The sequence below is a fragment of the Chiroxiphia lanceolata genome, chromosome 4 (assembly GCF_009829145.1).
Source record: "Chiroxiphia lanceolata isolate bChiLan1 chromosome 4, bChiLan1.pri, whole genome shotgun sequence".
NCBI classification, from domain to species: Eukaryota; Metazoa; Chordata; class Aves; order Passeriformes; family Pipridae; genus Chiroxiphia; species Chiroxiphia lanceolata.
The window spans coordinates 30,100,290-30,120,486 of NC_045640.1; the positions used below are offsets into that span (position 1 = coordinate 30,100,290).

General features: G+C 35.0%; 1 protein-coding gene across 2 annotated transcripts in view; it reads right to left on the bottom strand.

The window, feature by feature from the left end:
• Nucleotides 1-20,197, bottom strand: part of SGCZ (sarcoglycan zeta) — a 427,442-nt gene that overhangs the window by 105,196 nt on the left and 302,049 nt on the right. For both annotated transcript variants that reach the window (XM_032686604.1, XM_032686605.1), the window contains one exon: nucleotides 7,110-7,211. In XM_032686604.1, coding sequence (XP_032542495.1) covers nucleotides 7,110-7,211 — 102 coding nt within the window. The remainder of the gene's footprint in view (nucleotides 1-7,109; nucleotides 7,212-20,197) is intronic.

Sequence of the window (20,197 nt, forward strand, 5' to 3'; positions counted from 1 at the left end):
AGTATACTGAAAGCAAAACTAAGTAAAAGAGGATTGTAATAATTCTGGTTTATTTCAAGATAAGAAATAAATTTTTCTATATTTAATGGGTAAAATTAATTTTTGAAGTTAAGTTGCATTTCTGGAAATTACACATTCAAACTTCAGAACATCAGTTTCTGTTACAGAACGAATACCTTGAGAACCCTTCTTATAATCATTTTTGAAGTATTATCTTTGAAGTTGTGATTTGATTATTACCCTCAATACTTTTGAGATTCACCTGATACAAAACAGAAAACGAAAAAAGAGTGAGTTGGAAATAATTAAAATTCTGAACAGTTGAAACTGAAATGTTTTCATTATTTTTCTTATCCTCTTTTGCTTCTGGAAGTTACTTGTTTGTACACTCCTCCTCGTAGTTTTGTATCATATGCAAATTTTCTGAGAGTGTACTGTCAATGTCCAGGTCATTAATGAAGAAATTTATCAACACTTTCCTCAGTACTGACCCCCTGAGTAGACCACTAGCAACTGGCCTCACTGGTCCCAACTCTTCGAGCCTAGTAGCTTAGCCAGTTTTCAGGCCACCTCACTGTCCCTTTTGAGTGTAAATCATCAGCTTGTCTAAAAAAATATAATGGGAGACATGGTAAAAAGCCTTGCTAAAGGCAATATTAGCTGTCCTCATGCACCAAGCTAGATACTTTGTTGTAGAAGGCTGTCAGCTTGGGCAGGCATGATCTATCCTTCAGAAATCCATGCTGACAACTTCCAACAGCATTAGAAGCACAATTTTATTACATGAATATTCTTTGTTGTTAATACACTGAGTCTTTGAATATGAAGTAGATCTCCTAACTTAACACACACACTGTTTACAATGGTTTTTGGGAAAATATGTCTTTGCCTACCAAAGACCTACAAGTGAGGGCAGTGCACAGCCCAACTTGTAAGAAATACATTTCAAATTATCTCAGCAGCCCTTAAGCCAGGGCTAAAAAACTATCAGTATCTGGGGGAGATAGAATTACATTAATCTACTTTTGTCTGTACTTAATGGCTTACATGGATATTTTTCCCCTGCAATGACTCCCATTTTTCCCCCTCAGTTTTACCTGTGCATTCATAGTTCTAAGTGAGCAAAAACTGTGGTGCACCTTATGTTTATAAAATGGTATGCAAAAGATAAATGTTTTCCATGAAGAAATATGACCAAATTCCTGCACTAAGAGATAAAGACAGACATAGATTCTTCTGCTTTATAAATCACTTGTAAGTCATCTGCTTTTCCATTATTTTACATTATTTCTACGGAAATACTAATAATTTTTTTTTCTTCATTTTAAACATACAAGATTTCTTTAAGTAATTTCTTAGTCTGTGCAATATGCAACTACATTATTTCAAAGTTGTTCAGGGAAAAAAATGTCATTCCTCAGCTTAAGATGCCTATACAGTTAAAACAGCTCAAACCAAATACACTGTGCATGAAGATCAGTGAACATAATGAACATCAAACTGAAATGTCACATGGTTTCATTGAAGTTTTCCCCACTGACATATTACATGAAGGAAGTACTTGTTAAACTGAAACTAAAACTGATATCAAAAACAAGAACCAACTCCCAGAAAAACAGATGCTACTTCATTAACTTTTCCACATCCTTCTGAAGTGTGTTCCCAAACCAAATTCAGTTCCTCAGGTTGGTATAAAATAGGGTAGATATAGGCCACGGAACTTTATTCATGAGTTATAATCAACTAAAGGAAAAGACTTGGGTAATATTAACTCAGAATTTTCAGTATAAAAAGCAGAGATCATCCTTAACTGAGCAACAAGTCACAGTAATAATAACAAGAGTATAGGCTGACATGAAAAAACATGTTCAAAAGATAGAGTTGTTCAATTGGATGACCCTCAGACAGATTTCATTGAAGTATCACAAATCAAGGACAAAATCATGAATCATGGAAGTTCTTATCATCTGTCAGTGAAGAGCAAGCAAAGCCAACTCAATTTCAGTGGTAGTTCCTCCAGAGACCACCAACAAATATAGGAGTGACTTGTCCCTTCACAAAATTTGTAATGAAGAAAACCTTATATCTTGTTCATAGCCAATAAAAGTGACACTATTGGAACTACATCGTGTTGATAGCCAAAATGACTTAAGGAGTCCTCTACGCCTATCTGGGTTTTTGAAACCAGGACAATAATGGCTTTATCCTTAGTGACAGGTGAGTGATCCTAAGGGCAAGGCTTGAAAAGCAGGTACAAAAATGAACTGGGGAGCATTTCAAGTTTTATCTGAGCAGATTGTGACATGTAGCTACAGAAACAAGTATTGCACTTCACACTGAGCAATAACAACGGCAGATTCTTAGATACCATTGTGATTTTTTTGATATTACAAAAAGGGTGAGCTGTGACATCTCCTAAATGGAGTTTCTCTGATACGTATACATGTCAGTAGTAGTAGGACTGCATGATTCTCAAACTAGTTTGGCTGCATGGCAGTGGTGTGTCTTACAGAGCAGAAAAGAGGATATAGCAAACCTGGCCTTGAAATTTTAGAAGAACATGTTTAAATGGAGGGTGGGGGAATATGTTCAGTCAACAAATACAGTAAGCTTTCAGGCCCTTAAAGAGTGTAGCAACATCTCGCAATGAGGGAAGACTTTGAAAACTACAGCCCAGTCGGTCTCATACCAGTTCCTAGCAAGATTGTGGAGGAGAGCCCCCTGAAAACCATTACAAAGTAGCCAGGGAAAGAAGGCAGTTGGTACAAAACAAGCATGAGGTTAGTAACAGCAAGGAGCACCTGATCTGGTGGTCTTGCAAAAAGAGAAGACTGGCTCAATGGACAAGATGCTCTTCCCCAACTTCATAAAGGCTTTTTGATGTGATCTCCTATGCTGCATCTTTTTAATTCCATTAGACAGAGAAGCTCAACAAAGACATTGTCTCAAAAAAAAAATTTGAGGTTCTCACAAAGGCACCTAAGGCACAAACATAAACCTAAATATGTATGATGTGCTGGCTGAAATCAGAAAAGGTTAATTCTATGTTGATGATTATACACACTTAGAGAGATAGTGAAGAAAGAAATAGACTGTAGATTTGCTTTTATGAAGATAGATCCAGGTTTGGAAATAAAACAAAGTAAAATAAAGCTTTCTAAGAATTTACAAGGATATTCAGTCTCCACAGTGAAAATCTGGAGAGAACAAATACCTGAAAGAAGTCCAGCTTTGAAACCCACCTACAATTTCTTAGTTCACATACATTTTAGAATACAAGATACATAGACAGTTTTCAGAGTTTCCTCTGTTCAGTTAGAAGTTTATACGTATTCTCTATTTCTTGTTTTCTAGACATTTTACCACGAATTTTAACTGAATTAATAAATTCAGTGTTCTCTAAGGATATCTCTGGAAAACACATCCTTATTTTAGAAAATACATTTTTTATGCAAAAAAATGAAAGCAATTCCCTCTAGTTTAATGGACAATGACTAACTTCTTTTTATGTAATGGAAACAATTTAACAAAAAGATAACTTGATTTTCTTTGGCTTTTAAGTATGGTATGTGAGAATGAAATAGATTAATAAACCCAGGAATACATTCTCAAGAAAACACCATGAACAGCTTTTATTGTTATATAACAAACTAATAAAACTTTAACTTGATTGTCTCCATCCAAAAGTGCACTAGTATAATGATAAGGATGCAGCAGTATAATGATTATTCAGAAGAACCGAAATATTGGATTCTGCATTATGTGTTACTTGATTTCATACATCTTATTAATGATACACCATAAAGAATGTAGTTTGCATTGTTTGTTTGCATCATATCAATGCAAATTATATAAACATGGGAAATATAATATAGTCTAGATGAAATTTACTGGTTTCAGACTAGCAATTTGATCAAAAGGGAAAGATGTCAATTCAGAACCAAATGACCCCATATCCGCTCAGGTTCTGATGCATCAGTCCAGCTTCTGACATGCAGCGAAATCATTTGATGAAAATACAGAAATTTCTTTTCTGTGTAAACATGGGATTGGGGTAGGAACCCATGGTTCTGCGGACACCACTAACTGAATAGGGTAAAAAGGGCAAAGCAAGAAGAGCAGGGTTAGGACAAAGTACACTCTGAGTAGCCTTCTCATTTATGTAACTTCTGCAGACAAAACAGGAAATATTCATTTTACTCAAGACCTGGATTTTTCATTACTACTTTTTGATAAAAAATTGTGTACTGTCAGGAGAAAACATCACTAGAATTTTTGTTTTTAAGAAATCACTCATATCAGTTTTCCAACTGACTTAACTCTAAGTATTTTAGCATTTACTTTTAGTATTCATGGCTTTAATGAAGCAATCACAAGATAAAAGGTAATTTTTCAACTTACATACAAAGTTCAATGCAGTTCTCCTGGTAAAGGCAATTTAAGGTCTGCATTTAACCCTGCATAAGTGATCTTATTTGGGCATCATTTTTTGCAGGTAAATGTGGCTATTTCAGCATTTGTAACCATATGTGAACTTTACACTAGCAAACCTCATCATCCTCACACTTAAATTGCTGCAGCAGAGAGCTCATTTCAGCCTAGCTACTCAACAGATTGCCTGGAACTCTTACCAGAAGTAGTTCACTGTCAGAATCAGAGGTGAACCCTCCTCCACCAATGAACACATGTTATTAGCTTCAGATCTAGCTTACTAAAAGATAGCTCCAGCAAACATGCAAGAACTCCACTCATGCCTCTTAGCCACAACACAGCATACCCACTGCTGTACCTCACTGCTTATATTGTTGGTCTACCCACCTCACTCTGCTTTGTGCCGAATAATGGAAGAACAGTGAAGCCCTGACCTCCTGGTCTGACAGCCCTACACAGAGGCGTCTCAGAGGCCATTCTACAAACTGTGTCACCATTATGGAGTGCTGTTTTGCAAAGTTACTATTGAATATATTTATTACAAATCATCTCAAGAGTTAATCCAACAATGTCACTTTAATGGATGTGTTCTTTTATAGGGGAATGAGTAAATTTGCTTAGAGAGCAAACTCTCCTCCTAGAAAATAAATGATGAGTTGTCAATTTCACAGTATATTTTAATCCAGCATATGTCAAACTTAAATCATTATTTCTTCCATGGAAAAAGCAAGTAAAAGCATTCTCGTCTGTATTACCCAAGTCTCTGCTGACTGTAATGGGAGCTCAGGCAACCTAGCTTACTTTTAGATTTCTACAGTAGCAAGGTTAAATCTGTAAGTGACAAAACAGCTAATGCCACATGCAGATGCCACACACATGTGGGAATACCCTACAGAGACATTCCAAATTCCTAGTGCTAAACTGAATACAGCTACAGAAGTTTCTTTTGTCATTCAGTCATGACATTCACATTTGCATACACCACAAGTTACTGAAATTTTAGCATAAAAACTACTGAGCAAGTTGGCAAAAGACTGGAAAGTGAACCTAGTTCACAAGTGCTGCAAGATGAGAATGAAGTCTGTATAAGTACCGCTTTTTTATCTAGGTAACAAGTGCTTTCATATTAATACATATAAGTAGACCTGGAACACCAAAAATATATTACTTGAACTACTTTGTACAGTTAATAGCTCTATCTTCTGCTGGTTTGAGAACATTTACTGACAAGTCTATATGTTTCTCATGAGTCTCACAAGACTAGTGGAACCTTATATTAGGCTTCTGGTAGACTGCATTCTGTTCTTTTGCAATAGTTACATCTGTGTGCATTTTTTTTCTGAGATTTGTTAGCAGCTAAATGAAATTAGGACCCTACTTGGGTCTCTTACCACTCGCACTTGAAACAAAAGTTTCTATCTTCACTTTAACAGAACTAATGTTCTGCAATATGAAGCACTGTGCAAGAAAATATTCCAAATTGTAACTCTCATGTACAGTAATAGGGCATGGAACAATAGAGCACACACCGTCCACTCACAGAAAAGAAATGGGAAAAATACACACATTGTGACTAATGTTCTGCAAACTTGAAGGAAAAGTATGCTTGCCTGGAAGGTTACTTAAATATTATAAAAGTTTTCATTAAATAGGACAATACTGCTACTCTCTTAAACACTGAAAGATCTTAGTTTTACAGAAAAAGAAGAGAAAGAGACTACCTCACAGATTTCTCAACACAAGAGTGAACTAATTAAGAGAAATGGGAAACTGTCACAATCTCATTTATTAACATACTTGAGACTTTCCTCATATACATAGAAGACAGGTTTTAAACAACAAAATTTGTCACAAAGGCATTTAGGGTCAACATAGTTTTGATTCCTGTCAACTTTTGCAGTATGCATATTAAAATTCTTTGCAGATGGTTAACTGAAAACCATTGTAACCTTTCTCTGTGATCATAGGTCATCACTTGCATGGTAAAAAGAACTTTAGAGATTTCCAGTATTTCAAAATTGGGGTTTTTTTATTTCATTGACAATGTTAATACAAACAGCATAACTAAATCAAAACAAGAGTTAAAATGAGCTACGCTGAATTTCTTAATACATAATAACTTGGTTTTCTTTTTTCCTCTGTAATAACCTGCTGTTATGTGATAAAACAATTATATTTAAACAATATTAAAAAGGGTTCCTAGGGACATTGTTCAGTATAGAAAGCTTGCCCCTACCTAATGAGTAAAAGAAAACAAAAATTAAAATAAGAAAAGGGAATGAAAAAGAAATCATTATGTCTAATACCAGAAAAAACCAAAACCATTCCTTATTTCACTGCATTTTGCACTTATCACCAGTCTTGTTTTTCTGGAGTTCACATCAAATGAAGACTCAACTGTTCCATTCCCAGTGCTGAGGTAATTTGAAGTATAAAGTATACATGCTTTGAATCTCCTTTCATTAGGATAAGACATTTCTTTTACGAGACAAGTAGGGTTTCAGAAAAAAAAAAATCATTTTTGACATGAAGGAAGCTTTCACTCTTAAGGCACTCTCAAAGCAAACCTCTACTGATTGCTAATCTAGGAGGTGAAAGAATTAAACTTTGTAGTTTGAGACTGAAAAGATCAATTTATATTAGCTGTAAATTAAGAAATAAAGATGAAAAACACCTACCTTCCGGGAATGGATTTCTTTCACATATAGTGGAAGTAGAAATTCAGATATTCCTTCAAGTCGTATTCCTTTTTTAGTGACTCTCAAATTTCCCATTCCATCCTACAATCAATAATATATATATATTCACTTTAGGAAATAACCTTATCCAGAAAAAGCTAAAAAGAACACAGTAGTTGACCTAACACCTAAAAACAATGAGTGCTATTCCACAGTCTCCATCTCTCCTTGTGATCTTGGACAGGAGGTAGATGGGCACATTTATAGCCAAAGCTTCACCTAGGATGGAAGTATTTAACTGTGCAACCTGATGGTGACCTGCCTACATTATTCCTTGGCTGCACCTAATGCAAGGGTACAACTGTAGATCATCAGTATTCCCTTTACTGTAGAGATGAAACTAAATCCTGAATTTTATAATTGCTAAGTAAAAGAAGTAGTTAACTTTCTCTAATATATAGAAATCTATTCATTGTTATATCTTGAATCCTATTTTTGCTTTTCCCAGAAATTAAAATACATAAGAAAGTATTATGTAGAAGAAAGAAAACGGGTTTTAGCAGTTGCTCATCACTACTGAGAGCATGTTGCTGATGAAAAGAACAACTTCAAAAATTCTAAGGGCTGTTTTTAATTGTTTGCTTTTATTTATATGAACAGGAAAGGCACCACTGTAAAAGCCTGGATGAAACAAGCAAACCACATGATTCAATGTTCAGTAAAATATAAACAGAGAAAAGTGGCATAAGGCTTCCATTCTTACAGGAAAAAACAATGAAACCTGATTGATACTCAAGAGACAGAATCATTTTCCACACTGATAGAAATTCAAGACTTTTTATTCCTAGAATCTTGTAATATATTATATTCCTGACAGAAACATAATTCTTCAGTGTACAGCCAGAGGAACTCAACTTGATCCACCTAAGTGTAAAATTAGCAAATTTAACCTAATTGCTAATTACATATTTTGAAGCCATTGTTGACTCTAGTGTAGTGGAACAGTGAGAACTTGCACTTCTACTCTGCTGGCTGAACTGTGAAACAATGCAGCTAGCCTCTGCTTGCTGGGCAACCATAAACAGCTGGGTAACAGTGTCCCCAGCTGCTATAGCTGAATTGTCAAATAATGCTTCTTAAAAAAGGGATGTTATATGTTACAGTATTTTCCTTGAAACAAGCTATAAGATGTTTATACAAATAATTTCACATAAACCCCTCAGGCATTTGTAGGCTTTCTAATACAGAGTGCAATATGAGACAGTGATGCCTGGTTTTGAAAAGGAAGTAAGATAAATTAGAATTTTTTTTCAAATAAGCAGTCTGCATTAAAAACAATTAACTCTTAATTTGCCCAATTCTATAGTAATAGAATATAAAATTGCAATGGGAAAAGATAATCTGAGAAAATACAAAACACATGCATTTTTGGCAAAGAATACTTAACAAGAATTAGATACTCATATGTTGATTTCGACATAAACAGATTTTCTAACTGAAAAGGAAAGTTCAATACGTTGTTTTATCTGCTTCTATGGCATGTTTGTAACTGACAGGCACAAAATAATATTCATAATAAAAATGGGGGAGAGAGGAGGAGGAAGTGAAAGAATCCCAAAGCCCAAAATATACAAAAACACAAAGTCAAGCTTTCAGAAAACTAGAAATGCTGAAATTAAAGTTGCCTAGAAAATTTCCATCTGTTCCATCTTGCAAGTATGCATATGACAAAATTTTATAATTTTATATTATATTTACCTTCCTGAATCTCAGCTATTTCCACGCCAGGCTGGCATTACTCTCAATCAGCAGCTACTCACTATTTTGCTTTCACCTCATTATTGTCTTTGCTCCACAGTTATTGTACTCTGCTAAAACTCTGCTTTGAATACAGCACTTTCCATTTTCTTCTCAGTTTCTGTTGTCATAAGTGTTTATTCCTGAAGTTACACAGTTCTTCACAACTATTAATTAATTTTCAAAATACTTTCAGTAGCTTTATATTAAGTGATACTGTTATTATGTTACTGATAGGGACCTAAAGTGCAAAAATTAATTCACTATTTTTTGGTATTTATCATATTCTCTCTGTCTATTTTCAACAGTGGGAAGTTAATTTGTAAAGCGAGATTAAACTGCCAGAGTCTCAGAAACAAACTAATGAGAGAGTTTACTCTGTCCATAAAGGCTTTCCCTTTTCTAAGTGACATTTCTAAGCCCTCATTCTTTAGTTCTTCAGTAATGAGATATCCATTTATTAGAGTCCAACAGACTGAATACAGACAGAGTCTGCACAGACAGAAGCACTCCAGTTTCTGTAAAATTACATTTTTTGATAAGAGAAGACAGACACTACATTCTGAGGCATAAGTCACAAATGGTATTATAAAACTGGAATAGGGTGATTTTAACCTCAATTGTTTGATAAATGCAATAATCTCCCAGACAATAACTTCCTGTAGTGTGTTATGACTGATATGAAATAAGGCTGAATAGTAAAATAAAGATAGTCAGATGTACTACTACTATTACATGCTTAATGAGGCTCGCCCCATTCAAAGAATCACTGCCCACTACACTTTTTTCATCAATAACTCCCCATCAAGTTTAAACAGTGGTTGGAATAAGAAGAGTTTCTTGTTTCATTGAGTAAAAACTATACTGTTACAAAGAAAAATTTAAGGGTTTTCACAAGTAAAATAACTTGATTAAAAAATTATTAGTATTAAAAAGATTAATCAGAGGAAGGTCCTTTTGCTAATCTTCCAAATAAACTCCATAAAGTTCAGGTTTTCCAGGCAACTAATACTCAAATTATCATTTTGGTGTGATTTGATTTTATTCAAATGTTAAAACAGACTCGAATGAACTATTCCAGTACTAACTTAAAATAAGTAAATGCTAAGTTCAGGTACTGGGACTGACTGGGATGGAGTTTGCTTCCTCATAGCAGTCTGTGTCGTGCTGTGCTTTGGATTTTTGGCTAAAACAGTGCTCATAATCAATGCTTTGGTTATTGCTGAATTGTTCTTCCACAGTGTCAAACCTTTCTCATTCTCAGTTTGTTATATCATGTACAACTTTCCCTTTTTCTCATAAAGAATATAAAAAAACCTAACAGTGACCCTGCCTCACTTTGTTGTTTTCCCTACATAAGACACTAAGAAAAGCAACCCCTGAGCATTACATCCTTAGGATCATGTACTTGAACTTACATACACAAGCACAGAGAAAACTGAAGCACAGTAAATTGAAGCATTGGTTATTCTGAACTGATTAAAACATTAATAAATAACATTTTATATTTCAGGTTTGTATGGTTGTTTTCCTGTTGTCCTTAATAATAAAATACACCAAATATGCACCAGAAAACCCATTGTTATCAATAAGATTCAAGTTTTTTTAAACTTATGATGTTAGATGTGATATTGTGCATGATTTCTGAGTACATATTTAAGCCCAGATTCCATCTCCAAAAGCTCACAATCTGAAGGAAACACTGCACAAAACATGGAGGGGAAAAAAAAGATAATAACAAAAAAGTAGTGGTTTAGACAAAGTGCCTAAACGCCTTGTCCTATAAATTAATAAGCATTCACTGTCTTTTCCCTTGTAGGCATCATGGTAGAAGCTAAACATGAAATGGAATGTGGATGATGTGGTTGCATTGGTATGAAAAAGAACAGATGAAATGTCTAAGTGTACAAACATACTATGCCAAAGGGAAAAAGAAAAGAGGGTAAGATATCAGAAGAAACATGACAACTAATGAAGTAGTGGTGAATTGTACTGAAGACGGAAAAAGAATACTGAATTTGATATGATGGCACAGAAAGCAGGTAATGTAGAGGAACAGTAATGGAGATGATTAGGAAGATGAAATGTTAGCAGCTATGTTGTTGATAAAATGGAAGATGTACACAAAAGGTTAGGAGGAAGATGACAAAGGAAATTATTTGTGTTGTATTCACACATGCAGAAAGCTGGATTTCATGAACAAAGTTGAAGCATAATGCCAGCTGAAGAAAAATGGCTCTTGGACATACTTATGGAAGCATAACTGAAGGAAGAACCATAGGCAGCAGCAGTCCTGCATAAACAAAATGGGTAGTAATATAAGTAACAAAACCAGAGTGTATTCTCCTGGATTACTAGGAAAGATAACCGAATTTCAATAGCCAAAAATAAAGGTAAAACAATAGCAAGCTATCCAGGAAAACTCATTGGAATGGCAAAAATTTGGATTAATGGAAACATCTGCCTTCATTCCATCTGCTGAAAATAATAGCTGACACTTTGTAGATATCAGGGAAAAGCTGGGGAATAAATTACTGTAGTACAGTGCAGCAGTGTTTAAAGGTATACAGACTAAAGAAAAAACAACATGGAAATTGTTAAAAAGCAAGGAAAGTCAGACTAGTATTCAAACTAACTGGAAATGGAAAAAAAAAAAAAAAGAAGTAATTTCCCCTCAAAATTCTTACCATCAACATTCTTCACCCCAAAAGATTTTTTAATATTACCAGAAAATCTATGTGTTTCTATCAGAAAAGACTGAGAACCATTTTAAGACAAACCTCACAAGCTAGGATTCTCATCTGCAGATTTGAGTCCTAGATTTAAAATATTCCCTGATATAGATTTCAGCATCCAAAGAAATGGAATTTTCAATATTTTTATAGTTATGCATTAAGGCACTTGTACCTTCTTAAATATTTTCCTATATTGTGACTCGGTTTTCGTTACAAAGACTTAACTTACAATAACATCATGAGCCATATCAAGGAGGTACTGAAGTACCTAAAGTCAAGCACATCCTGCAGTAACTCCCTGGACTGGCACTTACATTCAGCAAAGCGTGCTTTTCTTATTAAAAAAAAAAAACAAATATCATTAAGTACAAGATATTTCACTACTTCCTTGATCACACTGTAGCAAAAAGCATTCAAGAAATCAATTTTCAAGGCAGTCCAGTCTAAGGAACCTATTACTGTCAAAACCAAGTGATTATTTTCATGTGAGGAAAAAGTGTATCAAACTGGGTAGTTGAACAATTTTACTATTCAAGTGTGACTATAAAACATTGCAGTCTTTACAGTATCTAAGTTTAGACTGTTACTTAGTATTCCAGTACAAACAATATGTGCTTTTCAAACAGCTTCCACATATCTTTCAATAAGCAACACCTTGCTCCATTGATACATTCAATAAAATAAATGGGACAAAGAGTGAAGTAGTTTGCTGCAGATTGATCTTTGGCTCTCAGGGCAAAGGAAATGAAAGTGTAAAAACTGCAACAAAGTTGCTTGTAAATAGCTCCTCTTTCATCTAACAGCCTGCTCAACAGAACACTCGTCTCCTAAATGATAGCTTCAAGTTCCTTTTCTGCAACTTAAAGGGATTAAAAATACTAATCTTCACATTTTAGACAAGTGTTAAAGCCACAATGACCCAGGGACCTACCTAATCTCCTTACATATAGTTCAGCATAACAAAAGTCATTGAGAAGTTATTGGTTACATTGGCAAATGGGAGAAGTCTCATAAAGGAGATAATTTCATGACAAAACTTGGAAAAAAAATCATTTTGGGGGATGATAGTGCGTTCTCACATATCATAAATTTCCAATGGCATGGCTAAACTCCTGATCACTGAAAAACAATGAAAGATATGTATTTGTGAATCAACATTTCAACCTACCTGAAAGGAGCTTGTAGCCAGGTGGGTGTCAGTCTCTTCTCCCAGGCAACCAGCAGTAGGACAAGAGGGCACAGTCTTAAACTGTGCTAGGGGATGTTTAGGTTGGATATTAGGAAGAAATTTTTTACAGAGAGAGTAATCAGACATTGGAATGGGCTGCCCAGGGAGGTGGTAGATTCTCCATCCCCAGAGGCTTTTAAGATGAGACTGGATGTGGCACTTAGTGCCATGGTCTAGTAACCACGGCAGCATTGGATCAAGGGTTGGACTTGATGATCTTGGAGGTCTTTTCCAACTCGCTTGATTCCATGATTCTATTAATATGCCGCTGACTTTTAACAGGGCAAGTTAAGAGACCGATAGGAGAAGATAATTTAGACAGTAGTTTAGTAACACAATTCATCCCTTTAAAAGCACAGCATCAAAATCACCTTTGCCATCAGGTCATTCTCAGTCTACAGCCCTGGGGATGGTGATTGGACACAAAGCAGCTACCTGCTGTTATGTCCACAAAGGAACTGTGGAGGGAAATACTTCAATCCAGGTTCTGCGCTCAAACCACGGGACACAGATCTACATCTTCTAAAAACAGAAATGAGGAACAAAAGCCCCTGCAAAAACCCTTTTGGAAGCTGGTAGAAGACCCATAACCAAAGCAGTGAAGCAGAGAGAAGCCCATATGATATAAAAGGATATCAATAACATGTTAGGCATGAGGAGTTCCAGAGAAAAAGTAGTTGACCAGCTGGAAAGGAATGCAGGAGTATCAGACATGGAGGGTGTCTCCAGAGAAGCAGCTGATTAGGGAAGCAAATGGTCCAATCTCTAATAGCAAATGTAGAACCCATCTCAGTGCTAGTGGAACAGAAGCTATACATTACTAACACAAAGAATTATGAGTTAGACTGGATTTGAGACTCACCAGCCGTATGATTATTACCTCAAGTAGCTCATTTGTAATTACAGTAATAATATAACAATCTAGGGAGAGAAGGAGATGGAATAATTCAAATTCATGTAGTACATCTTGTTGAGGAAGAACAATAAGGGAGCATGAATAAATTCACTTGTTCTGAGGTTCAGACCAAAAGGGAGAAAGAATTAAGTGACTGCAAAGGACAGTTACAAAGTTAAAGAAAAACAAAACAAAACAAAAGCAACTAACCAATAACAGCAAACTGAAAAACCAAAACACTGCCACTTTGGGATTTCCTTTGAAGGATCAAGCAGATGATGTATATGTGAAGAGTAAACCAGAGCAGAGACCTCAGTGATAACATAGGCTACTGACTAACATCCTTTGTGAATACAGCAGAAGACAGGATGCAGAAGAAGCTCCTGAAATGCTTTCATTACAAGAGTAATAAGGATAGGGACTGCTTCCCATTTGCCTCCAATTCAGAGAAGAAACAGCTAAGAATGTGAATATCAAGTGGTAATGTAGTTGGGATTGGTCAAAAAAGGACAGAATTTTTGAAAGTTAGAATAGAAGGAAGATGATTCAAACTAAAAGCAATTTATTTCAAGAAGGCAAAATTCAGTAAAAGGGCTCTTAGTGAAATTTTCCTGTGACACTTGCCTAAGGTGAAAAAGGAATTAGAGTGAAATAGTAGCTCTTTAACAAACTAATTTACCCAAAGAAGAAGAAAGGCATGTGATAGATACTGAAGAATATTGATATTTTTGATCTTTTTTTTCCCTGCTTTTTACATTTCTTCTTTAGTCAAAGGTTAACATAAATTGGTTTTCTGTTTTATTTGGTGCACCAGTAATAAAGGACTAAGATCCTGCAAGGAAAGGATGAATGCATTCACGAATACTTTTATAACCTAGGTATTTTCAAGCCAACTGAGTAAAACAAACTTCATCTTGAGGTATACAAAATCAGCAAATGACAAAATATTAGCTAAAATGTGCCTGCTCAGAGCAGCAGAGTGCAGCAATCCCTCCTTTCCCCACTTACTCCATGTTGGCTCAGACTGTGGGGCAGTGAAGGGGATTCCTTTTGGATGAAATTAAATCAGAAGATCTGTTCAAAGTGCAGCAACAGTCTCTAAAAGGAATAGAAAGGTCTGAATCAATGTGTGATCTGCAGCACAAGCAAGTCCCACAGCAAGTACCAAGTGCACATGTACTGACAGAATGCTCTCAAACCACAGAGACCTCCTGTGTTCTGCTTCTTGTGCCACTTAAAAGGCTAAAGGTCTCAAGGTCAGTAACCAGTTCACAGAGATGCTCTTAGCTAAGGGCATTCTTTTATATTGTACCAAGACCTCCTATGGTTGAATATACTTTCTTTGTCCTTCAGCTGTTGTATCCCTCTTCAGCATTTTTCTGATTTGCTTGTCTCATCTGCCCTCCTCTTTCTTTTTTTTAAAATTAATAATGATTCCACTTTTCCATCTTTACTTCCCTATCAACTTCTTTGGTATCATAAAAGATTCAATATATTACAGTCATAGTGCCGGTTCATGGTCAAGTCAGCTTGACCAAGTCAGCTACATCCCCTTGGATCCGTAAGTTCTGCATCTACTGTCAGTTGTCCCCAGGACTTTGCACTTCCATTTCTCCAAACTCTGCATATCCTTTCATTTACCCTGCCCCTTGCTCATACAAAGGAACAACTGAGGGGTTGGAAGTCATTAATTTCATGGTGCCACTTGATCATTTGCCCCTGCCACAAGACTTAAGACATCATCTCTTCCATGCTAAGCCGTTGTCTGGCCAATACCCAAATTTAGAGTCAGGAAGCAATAGGCACTGTGAGTTACGTCTAAGTGAACAACAACTGAAATAAGACTTGCTTTGATGAAGAAGGGCATAAGAAGACCCATGTGCTCCTGTCACCTCCGCTAAATGGATGAAAGGATGCTCTTTCATCTGAAGAATTTCATGCTGAAGCAACATTGAGAAGCCTGGACATAAAGGATGGATGAGAGCAAACTGTAAAGGTGAAAACTAGAAAGGCAGAATTGACATTTGTCTTTTAAAAGGCAAAACAGTGGCAGTAAAAATCAACTTACCTTGAATCCTTTAAAAAATATCATGAACTCTACCAGAATAGGTAATCAAACAAGCTATTTGTAGGAAGTTGAAAAATGCTCATGAGATCTATGAGATGCAAAACAATGAAAAACCAATAACAGGATAAGGATAACACAAGGGGTAATGCAAATAACCATAAAGTAATGGGGGGAGAGGGGGAAGATGTACAAGGAAGGGCTAAGCCTGATGATCTTGTTCAGATTGGAGAAGAGAAATTAAGGAAGCATACAATAATTTTAACATATGAAAACACTTTCTTCATGCCTACTGATAATTAAACAATGAACAGTGAACTTACAATGAAGAAATTCAGAATCAAAAGGGTGTCAGTAGACTATTTAGACTTTAGAAACTGGACCAGAAAGATGTTGCATGGTTGTGCAATATCCATTCGAAAAGATTTTAAATAACTTTTTGGACAAACATATGAAGAATGATGCACAGTTTAAGCTATATTGCAGCAAATATACAGGTGACTTTTGGAAATCTCTCACTGACATTCTATCTATAATTATATATATTTCTGTGCAGAGACTATTACACACAGCACGTATCTTCACAAGGTGCCTCTTCTTTGTTGAGGAAATCCTTGTAAAAAATACATTTAAAACTCTTTTAAGCCCACTACATAACACTGCAAATAGCTAAGCCACACAATTAAAGAAAAATCAAAAGATGGTAGAATACAGTGAAATTTATAATTTATTATTATTCTTTTAGAATATACTTTTACCATGTTTACTGTATTTATGGTACTTTACTGAGTCTGTCTCTAGATAAGTGAAAATAAGAATGTTGTTTTCATACAATATCTCACAGTTTTCAAAACAGAGCCTATCTGCATATTTTTCCAGACAATTTTTAATATTAAGAAAAATAAGAAAGAAGTGACATTCTAAGGGATGAAGAAGGAAGTATATCAGATTTTTCAATGATTGCCCTTTTTGATATTATAAGCATAATAATTTGTTCTAACATTTCTTTTGAATCCAAATACAATAATTATATTTAACATATGATCTCAATTTCAACACTTTTTGCTGATTTCATTAATCAGCAAAACATATGTACACTTGGTTTAAGAACTGTACAAGTGTTTTGCCTTGACTGTTTCAGGATTATGACAAATTGACTGTGCTGATCACCAGTAAACACTAACAAAGTTTTATTGAATTGAAAGAAATCAAAATACCTGTTCCTAGTCTAAATAATTAACATAATCTATATGTGTGGAGCGGGTTTTTGTGGAAAAAGTACTAGAATAATGGAACAAGCATAATTTCTTATTGTGCAGACAGTAAGACAGTTTCAAGAATACCTGCATAAGGTGTTCTGTAGTGCAATGAAACATGCAGTAGATTATTCACATCATTTTCCTACATTCATTTTCCTCATCATTCACAGGAGAAGGGTGAGCAGGGTCTTAGTTTAGATACAGGATGGAAGATAAAAAAGGCCCTGAAAACTGGGCTGACAGCAGACTGAGAACGATCTGTTTGATTATGTTCTTTTAAGAGAAAACTGAAATGAAACTCCAGAGAGAACAAATCCAGTTGTGAGTAGTGTACCATTGTACCCACTGCAAAATGAAGATATCCATTGATGCAGGTCTGTCAGATGTGGACACACACTGGGGTGATTAAAATGCATTAAGATTATGCCATAGTCACACAGAATGCAGCTGTCAAATAACAGCAAGAATTACTCAAACACAAGAAAGGGCACCAAGCTTTCAAAGACAATGTATAGCATTTTATCTGCCTGGTATGCAAACTTATCGACTTATCTCATACACACCTAAAAATGAGGTCTAAAAAACACAGAAACTTAAAACTGTATCTTGGATTATAGAATATATTTTCATGCAGTATCAGTAGTTATGCATCTCTATTTCTTTAGTTAATTAAGACAGCAATAGAAACAGCCATCGCAGTTGGGCTGCTCCTCCTGTTTGACTCATCCAGCCACCCAGGTACTCAGAGTGGTTAGAGCAGCTTGCTCAGGACATTGTCCAGTTGGACTTTGACTGCCTCCAAGGACCAGGACTCCACAACCTCCTTGGGCAACCTCTTTCAGTGCCCAATCAATCTTACAGAAAAACAGGTCCTTTAGGTGCATTTTACTTCAGTTTAAACACTAAAGTGTCTGTCGCAATTTTTTACACTATAAAAGTAGTAAGAGAACATAACATATTGTCAAGGACTCAGACTCAAACCTGGAATATACAGAACTAACAAGAAGTGCCTACAATGAAATGGAGAGGCTCTTACTGCCTATGGTAAGGGAAATCTTGGGTCAGGTGAGGGCACTGAGATTTCTGACACCAATTTTTAGTCAGTATTTCATCAAATATATGCAATACAATTTTGAATATCTGAGTTTTAATATCCTAAGAAAATTGTTATTTTTAAATAAAGTTGAATAAATGTGACAAAGGATGGAATCTAGTGCTTTGTCATTTTTTTTTCCTCATGAGCGAATAACAACCTTATAATGACAAGATGGTCAAATGTGAAAATTATTTCAAATTTTAACTTATTTTGAATTTCATATTCTTTTAATAGAGGTCCAAGATTTATTACAATATTCACACAGAAATGAAGACCATAAAGGACTAGAGTTTATTTCTTCAGCAATTCAATTTTACTTAGTTCAATTTTTACATTGAGCTTCCCTGGAACTTTAAAGTTTTTCTCTCAGATAGGTATCAACTGTTGATGATACGATACAAAGAAATAGAGAAATCATAATTTAGGTTGGTAATATTTCCAGTGCCTCATGCACACATTTCCACAAATATCTGGTCAGATAAATACTATATGCAGACTGAAAAGCATCCTAACCCTACATTCCTAAACCTATCTTTATAAATCCAAAGTTTGCAGACGTTCAGAGCCATGTTAGTCCCTACCTTCAACATAAATGATTTACATAATAATGAGAAAAGGAGAAGGAAAAATATGTTGTTAAACCCAAATCCCACAATCAAAGTATTCTATCTCCAAGCTCCTGATTTTCAATGCCATAAAGAGCTTAAAGAACTCAGATATATCAAGAACTTAGACATTTTCAGAAAAGGCAAATCCCATTCACCTTTTCCAAAATGTATTTTCAGATTTTAATTGCATTTTTCATTGCTATTTCATAAGCATCACCCTGACAGATACAGTCATAGAATGCTGAGTATCTGCACTACTACATAGTACCCAGCCTAGGAAGACAGATTGCATCAGCTGAAGTATCCTGCATTGCAAACAAGTTTTCTTGATACCTAAGAATCCACAGTACATTTCAAGAATATATTTAACAATTATGAAATGAAGTTGCCACTGAATGATACTAAAAGGAAAAAAAAAATCCAAACTAACCCACAAAATAAATACAAACATGCACTAAATAAAGGACTACATTAAAACAAGCAACATAATACCAGAATCCACTGCTCTTTTGCATTTTAATCTCTAACATGCACTGTGTTTTAGCACATTTCTCAAAAAAAAATTCTGACATCTTATCTCTACAGTTTCTGAGATAAAATATATGCATTACCATTCTGAGATTAGAGTCTACATTTACATGTGTAAGAAATTAGACCGAAGAAAGAGTAATAAAACAGAATGTTAATCAGAATATGATATATGTCAATTATGTTTCTTATACATTGGTATATCACATAGCTTCCAGCTTTAAATAACTAAAAATTGTTGGCAGGTCCATCTGTTTTATTATTCCCTTTGTCATAGGCTAAGTATATCACAGAGGTCTGGAATAGATTATATGTTGTTTTACTAGATTAATTTAATAGTGTATTGATATTAGTATATGTCAAAGTTAATGGCTTTTTAACAGTATATGCTAATGATTAACTAGAAATACTGAGGAGGGGTGAAGGTTTAGGTTTAAAAAAGATTAATACAACAAGCTTTTAAAAATTACCATACATAAAACTGACATACATATTTTAAAAAACAAAAGAAACAAAAAAACCCCCCTGAAACTAGGCTCTCTCTTCCTTTCATTCTGGGAGTAAAAGGAGGTGCTTATATTTTACCAACCCTGTAAGTATTCTCTATAATCTCATTGTTCTCAAAATATTTTTCCCTGAAAATGAGATAAAGACTGCAAAAAAAAGAATGAATATGACATCAATATGATATTATATCTAGAAAAATAAAATAGAGAAAAAAATTGTCATTCTGATACAAGTTTATTAAATCAGGACACTCTTTACTAAATTCTAGTTGCAAAGCAGAACAGAAGCACATTACGTTCACCCTGCACATCCCCCAATTTCCAAAAAATCCAAAGAATAGGAGTTACAAAGATAACTTTTAAAAATAGTA